Source organism: Xiphophorus couchianus, chromosome 21 (assembly GCF_001444195.1).
Source record: "Xiphophorus couchianus chromosome 21, X_couchianus-1.0, whole genome shotgun sequence".
Classification (NCBI taxonomy): Eukaryota; Metazoa; Chordata; class Actinopteri; order Cyprinodontiformes; family Poeciliidae; genus Xiphophorus; species Xiphophorus couchianus.
The window spans coordinates 23356873-23364152 of record NC_040248.1 but is presented as its reverse complement, the minus strand read 5'-3'; the positions used below and the strand labels follow the sequence as shown (position 1 = coordinate 23364152).

Here is a 7280-nt window from a genome sequence, read left to right as displayed (position 1 = left end):
CATTAGTCCTTTAATCCTGGAAATGTTCTTCAGGTGATAGAAGGCCGACTTTGTAACTGTCTTTATGTGGCTCTGGAGGTTCAGGTCAGAGTCCATCACTACTCCCAGGTTTCGGGCTGATCGCTGGTTTTAGTTGTAATAACTGAAGCTGTGCATTGACTCTAGATCTATAACTCTATATCTATAACTCTAGATCTATAACTCTAGATCTATAACTCTAGATCGTTCCTTTTTAGGTCCAAAAATAATAACTTCAGTTTAAATGATTTATGGAAGAACTTGATCATATTAACGGAAGGGAAACTCTTCTAGTAATAATGAATATTTATTTTAACTACATATGCGCCGTTCATCGTCCAACACACAACGACTTACAGAAATAATTGTATTTAATTTCCCTTTGGGATTGATAACGTATTTTTGAATTTGAACCTTCTGCTGCAGAGAAACTACAGAGCGACTACAGCAGTCAGGCATCCTGTTCAGAGAAGATCTTTGTTGAACAACTCGGATGTTAATAAGACGTAACATCCGGTGTGACGGGTCTGTGAAGTGGGTGAAAGGTGAAGAAGAGTCGCTGCTGGTGTTTGCTAGTTTTCTGCTCTGGGATCGACATGCTGCAGAATTCGGGGTGAGTTTGAGCTCCGGGTCAGAATCGAGTCCGAAACCAGCAGGCTGCTGCGCCGCTGGGACTCCTTACTGGTTTTACTCTGGTTTCACTGGAAAAGTACCAGTAACTCTTAGGTTTTCCAGAGCCGAACTGACACAGGAGCGGTTCTGATTGTAATTCCGGGTTTGACTCGGTTCTGCTCCTTCTGCCCACTGACCTTTGAGCAAGGCAGTTTAACTTGGTTAAACTATTTGAATGAAGTTCGGTTCGAGCTGTTAGCGTCAGTTAACTTCTGTTAGCTGCGTGGCTAACAGCGCTTCCGGTGTTTAATTCTTTTTAAATCAGATTCCCGGTTGTTAGATGAATGTTTTGACATGAAAATGATGAATGTGTTTAGTTTGGATGTTTTTAAATAATATGAAGATAGAAAAGCTCGTTAAAAATTATTAAAAGCTCCTTCAAAATAAAAACTGGCAGTATTGCTGCTCTGTCGAGGCTTTTATTATGAAAGACCAAAAGGTCAAAAATGTTGAACGAACAAAATTAAATTGTATAGTAAATCAGACCTAGTTATTGCTGTAGGTAATATGAAATGCTTAATAATGGTAGGGCTCTGCTTTTATTTTAATTTTAATAATTTATGGTATTTAAATTGTTGTGAGGGCTGCACAGTGGTGCAGTTGGTAGCGCTGCTGCCTTGCAGCAAGAAGGTCCTGGGTTCGATTTCTGGCCCGGGGTCTTTCTGCGTGGAGTCTACATGTTCTTCCTGTGCATGCTGGGTTTCCTCCCACAGTCCAAAAACATGACTGTGGTTAATTGGTCTTTCTAAATTCTCCCTAGGTGTGTGTGTGTGTGTGTGTGTGTGTGTGTGTGTGTGTGGTTGTTTGTCCTGTCTGTCTCTGTGTTGCCCTGTGACAGACTGGTGACCTGTCCAGGTGACCCCGCCTCTCGTCCAGAACGTAGCCGGAGAGGCAGCAGCTCCTCCTGACCCCACAGGGGAGCAGGTGTTAGAAAATGGATGGATGGATGAAATTAGTTTGTCTCCGGCTGAAGCTGCAGCAGATTAATGCTCCACCCAGCAGGGGGCAGTCTTGTGTGACCCTCTCTCCATCAGCTCCTGATGTTTCATCCCAGCTTCAGGTCCCTCCATGTTGCTCTTCTCTCTGATTAGTTCTGATCCGGTTGGGCCTGGCATCCTGATGGTTAGTTTAGCACCAGACTTTATTAAGATTGTTTAGTCATTTAGACCAGTGGTTCTCACACTTTTTTCAGTGATGTACCCCCTTAAAAATATATTTTTAGTCAAGTACCCCGTGACACGGGCAAAAGATTTTTGGAATAAAAAAGAGGTACAGTGCCGTCTTTTTCACTTTATCTATACTTTCAGCAGCATTGCTGCTATGCTTTAGCCACGTCTCCATAGTTACAGTGTAATCATGATAACGACAGGTCGTTGACGAGTGCCCTGGGTCCGTGGGTCAAACTAACTTGGTGGGGGGGTCCGTTTTATTTTAAAGGATATTGAAACTAAATACTGAATATAAAATTCAGTGCATGAACACACATTTATATTTTATCAAACTTTTTACAAAATAATTTTTCCCAAGACTTATTATGAGGAGCCTACTGATTTTTTAAAGATATTTTGAAAAGCTTCACGTACCCCCTGCAGTACCTCCACGTACCCCCAGGGGTACGCGTACCCCCATTTGAGAACCACTGATCTAGAGCATAAGATCCAACAGCTCCACCAGAAAACCACTAGAGGGAGCTGCAGCACAGCCAGCGGATCTCTGTAGCAGAGTCGGTTTGGTTCTGAAAGAAGATCAATCAATCAATCAATCAATCAATCAAATTTTATTTGTATAGCACATTTCAAAGAGCTTTACATCATTACAAACACAGAAACACAAAGCAACATAGAATCAATCATTAAGTCAAGTTCCATCAATAAATTTGTAATTGATTACATTTCAAATACAATCCTAAAGATGGTACCGCTAGAAGCAACATGAAAAGGTCGCTAATGTGGCAGCTAACGTCCATATCCTGGCTGACCTTTGACCCCCCCACGACGGGGGCACCAAATTGGTGTCAATCAACTCGACTGCATTTGTGCAGCAAAACGTTTCGTTTGTGTTGCTGTCATTTTAAAAATATTAATAAAAATGTTCTCTGACCTGCAGGATGTTTGTGGCGGAGCTGAAAGGAGAAGATTCTAGATGATTCTGTCATTAACCAGCCGCACACAGCAGCAGGGTCAGTTATTAGTAGTGATGATGTCACGGAGCTGCTGTCGCCCCACAGGAAGCTCGCCGGCTGCACGCTCTTCATCACGGGAGCGAGCCGCGGCATCGGGAAGGCCATCGCCCTCAAAGCCGCTCGGGACGGCGCCAACGTGGTGATCGCCGCCAAGACGGCCGAGCCGCACCCGAAGCTTCCTGGAACCATCTTCACGGCGGCAGATGAAGGTGAGGAGAGGTGCTGGATCCGTTCCAGTTCAGTCCGGAACTTTCCAGTCTGCGTCCCATCATGACCAGTTACTGCCGTGTGTCCCAGTGGAGGCGGCCGGAGGGAAGGCGCTGCCCTGCGTCGTCGACATCCGGGACGAGCAGCAGATCGGAGCGGCCGTTCAGAAAGCCGTGGAAACGTTTGGAGGTAAAACCCGATTGGTTGGTTCACCATGATGTCATCTCTTAGCTGTGACATCATCACTGATATTGTTTGTGATTGGCAGGCATCGACATCCTGGTGAACAACGCCAGCGCCATCAGCCTGACGGGAACGCTGGAGACGCCCATGAAGAAGGTGGACCTGATGCTGGGGATCAACCTGAGAGGAACATACCTGACGTAGGAGCACTGGGAGCACTGGGAGCATTGGGAGCACTGGGAACCCAAATGCAATCTTCCTGAAATTTCAGGAGTTAATGTTCAAAGTGCCACAAATACGATAAACACTAAATTACAGTGGAGAATGGTCGGTTCTCCGTTAGGTTCTGATGTTTGCGAGTCCAGCTGGTCCATTAGCATGCTATCCTGATGAGCTAACAGAGCAAAATGGCCCCGAACAATAGCTAGTTCCTTGTGTTGGCCTCTATCTAAGCTACGCCCTGAGGAGCGTTCCCCAACGTGTCATTTCCTTTAGTCTTAGCTTTACTGTGTGTGTATATGTACGAGTATACAGCTAAAAGAGAAAGCAAAACAGGATTATTAATTTTCAACATTACCATGCAGTTTGTCTGCTAACGAGCGGCCCTCAACGAGCCGTGTTTACGGAGCGGCCCTCAACGAGCCGTGTTTAAGGAGCGGCCCTCAACGAGCCGTGTTTAAGGAGCGGCCCTCAACGAGCCGTGTTTAAGGAGCGGCCCTTAACGAGCCGTGTTTAAGGAGCGGCCCTCAACGAGCCGTGTTTAAGGAGCGGCCCTCAACGAGCCGTGTTTAAGGAGCGGCCCTCAACGAGCCGTGTTTAAGGAGCGGCCCATAACGAGCCGTGTTTAAGGAGCGGCCCTTAACGAGCCGTGTTTAAGGAGCGGCCCTCAACGAGCCGTGTTTACGGAGCGGCCCTCAACGAGCCGTGTTTAAGGAGCGGCCCTCAACGAGCCGTGTTTAAGGAGCGGCCCTCAACGAGCCGTGTTTAAGGAGCGGCCCTTAACGAGCCGTGTTTAAGGAGCGGCCCATAACGAGCCGTGTTTAAGGAGCGGCCCTTAACGAGCCGTGTTTAAGGAGCGGCCCTCAACGAGCCGTGTTTAAGGAGCGGCCCATAACGAGCCGTGTTTAAGGAGCGGCCCTTAACGAGCCGTGTTTAAGGAGCGGCCCTCAACGAGCCGTGTTTAAGGAGCGGCCCATAACGAGCCGTGTTTAAGGAGCGGCCCTTAACGAGCCGTGTTTAAGGAGCGGCCCTCAACGAGCCGTGTTTAAGGAGCGGCCCTCAACGAGCCGTGTTTAAGGAGCGGCCCTCAACGAGCCGTGTTTAAGGAGCGGCCCTCAACGAGCCGTGTTTAAGGAGCGGCCCTCAACGAGCCGTGTTTAAGGAGCGGCCCTCAACGAGCCGTGTTTAAGGAGCGGCCCTCAACGAGCCGTGTTTAAGGAGCGGCCCTCAACGAGCCGTGTTTAAGGAGCGGCCCTTAACGAGCCGTGTTTAAGGAGCGGCCCTTAACGAGCCGTGTTTGTGCCTCTCAGGTCAAAGCTGGTCATCCCCCACCTGCTGAAGAGTCGCCGTCCTCACATCCTGAACCTGTCGCCGCCCCTCAACCTGAACCCCGTCTGGTTCAAGAACCACACCGGTAACCATAGAAACCAGATGACTCCCCCCCCCCCCCCCCCCCCCTCCATGTAGCCGTGGAAACCGTCTGGAAGCCCCGCCTCCTCATCAGTAATTTGTGTTGTCGTTTGGCAGCGTATACGATGGCGAAGTACGGCATGTCCATGTGCGTCCTGGGAATGGCCGAAGAGTTCAGAGGTCAAATTGCCGTCAACGCCCTGTGGCCCAGAACCGGTCAGAACGTTAGCAACTCCTGGGAGCGGTGCATGCTAGCAGGCTCCACCCCTTCATGCTAACCCCACCCTTCTGTTACCATAGCGATCCAGACAGCAGCCATGGACATGCTGGGAGGCGACAGCGTCGGGAAGCAGTGCCGTACAGCGGACATCATGGCTGACGCCGCCTACGCCGTTCTGTCCAAGCCCAAGGACTACACGGGTCACTTCCTGGTGGACGAGGACATCCTCAAGGAGCAAGGTGTCAAAGACTTTGACCAGTACGCCGTCCAGCCAGGTGAGTCCCACCTCTCACCTGTGTGACGTCACCGTCACAGGTGAGACACATGTGACGCTGACGGAGCCTCTGATTGGTCCATAGGCCACCCGCTGCTGCCAGACTTCTTCCTGGACGAAGCGCCGGAGTCTCTGGTCAAACAGATGGAGCAGCATGGTGAGTACTGCAGGGTACTGCCGGGTACTGCTGGGTACTGCAGGGTACTGCAGACTAGTAGAGGGTACTATGAGATACTACAGTGCTAATCTGTAGTATCTTGTTGCCAGGGGCAACGCCGGCCTTCAAAGCGCCGCCCTCGGACACGCCCCGTTCTGGTGGACCAATAGAAAACACCTTTGACATCATCAGAGGCGTCATCAATGAGGACGTCGTCAAGGCGACTCAGGGCGTGTACCGCTTCGACCTCTCAGGTAACAGGAAGTGAACGTCCATATATGGTTTCCGGTCGTCAGCTGGCGTCTTCCTGTAACGTCTTCCTGCCCATATCAGGAGGTCACAGCGGCGTCTGGTTCCTGGACCTGAAGAGCGGCTCCGGCAGCGCGGGTCAGGGGGAGCCTCCTGCCGAGGCCGACGTCGTCATGACGATGGACTCCGGCGACTTCACTAAGATGTTTGCGGGTGAGTTGAAGCGACGGGACGCAGGCGCCTTGCTGGTGCTGTCTCCATGGTAACGGCCGCCTGCTGTTCCTGCAGGTCAGCTGAAGCCGACCATGGCCTTCATGACGGGGAAGCTGCGCATCAAAGGCGACATGACGCTCGCCATCAAGCTGGAGAAGCTGATGGGCCGCATGAACAAGGCCAAGCTGTGAGGCCCCGCCCACCGGGGGAAAGGCCCCACCCACCGGGGGAAAGGCTCCTCCTCCTCACCTTTTCTAGCTGTTCATGTTGCTTTAACAACGAACTCACACCCCGGTATAACTCATAGCTGTTGCCATGACGATGAACAGGATCCCGCCGATCCGTCCGTAACCGACGGTAACGGCGCCAGCCGCTTTGAGACGTCTGGATGTTTCACAGGAACTGATTTTCTTACCCTGACTAACAGCTGATTGTGTTGCCATGGTAACAGAAAATAAAGGAATCAAATTGGCATCATCTCACGTTTAGTTTTTACAGTAAAATGACTACAGAGATGTTTTATTCTGAGTAGATGCACAACTCTGACGGTAATCCGTTCATCATGGAAATGAATTATGACATCATAAAGAGCTGTTTGTTGTCCATGTTACCATGGAAACAAAGTGCGAAGCCCTGAGGAACCAATGAAACCAGGGCAGATGAGTGGTTAGAAATACTGAGCCAACACTAAATATCTGCGTTCAGGAATGTTGGCCCGGATCCGACCTCTTGTTGTTCTACCAGAACTCTTTCGGTTCGTCTGGTTTCCACAGAAGAACACAGACGCTGGCTCGGGTCCAAACCGCTTCCAGGGAACCGCAGGAGTTCTGCTGCTGTTTCACTTCAACTGATCTGAGCAGCAGCTTTAGGACGGACAGAGAGACAGAGGTAGGACCAGACCTGGACCTGGGCCGGACCTGGACCAGACCTGGACCTGGACCTGGACCTGGGCCGGACCTGGACCAGACCTGGACCTGGACCTGGGCCGGACCTGGACCAGACCTGGACCTGGATTGGACTAGACCTGGGCCGGACCTGGACCGGACCTGGACCGGACCTGGATTGGACTGGGACCGGACCTGGACCGGACCTGGATTAGACCGGACCTGGACCTGGACCTAGACCGGACCTGGACCAGACCTGGACCTGGATTGGATTGGATTGGATTGGATTGGATTGGATTGGACTGGACCTGGACCTGGACCGGACCTGGACCTGGACCTGGGCCGGACCTGGACCTGGATTGACCTGGACCTGGACCGGACCTGGACCAGAC

General features: G+C 50.9%; 1 protein-coding gene across 1 annotated transcript; it reads left to right on the top strand.

The window, feature by feature from the left end:
- The first annotated feature begins 475 nt into the window (after positions 1-475).
- On the top strand, positions 476-6476 carry hsdl2 (hydroxysteroid dehydrogenase like 2). The gene is made up of 11 exons (XM_028005414.1): positions 476-631; positions 2918-3081; positions 3170-3268; positions 3348-3462; positions 4792-4895; positions 5009-5107; positions 5192-5386; positions 5471-5542; positions 5653-5796; positions 5876-6004; positions 6080-6476. The coding sequence occupies exons 1-11, from the start codon at positions 615-617 to the stop codon at positions 6193-6195; spliced, it is 1254 nt and encodes a 417-aa protein (XP_027861215.1). The 5' UTR covers positions 476-614; the 3' UTR covers positions 6196-6476.
- Positions 6477-7280: the final 804 nt, after the last annotated feature.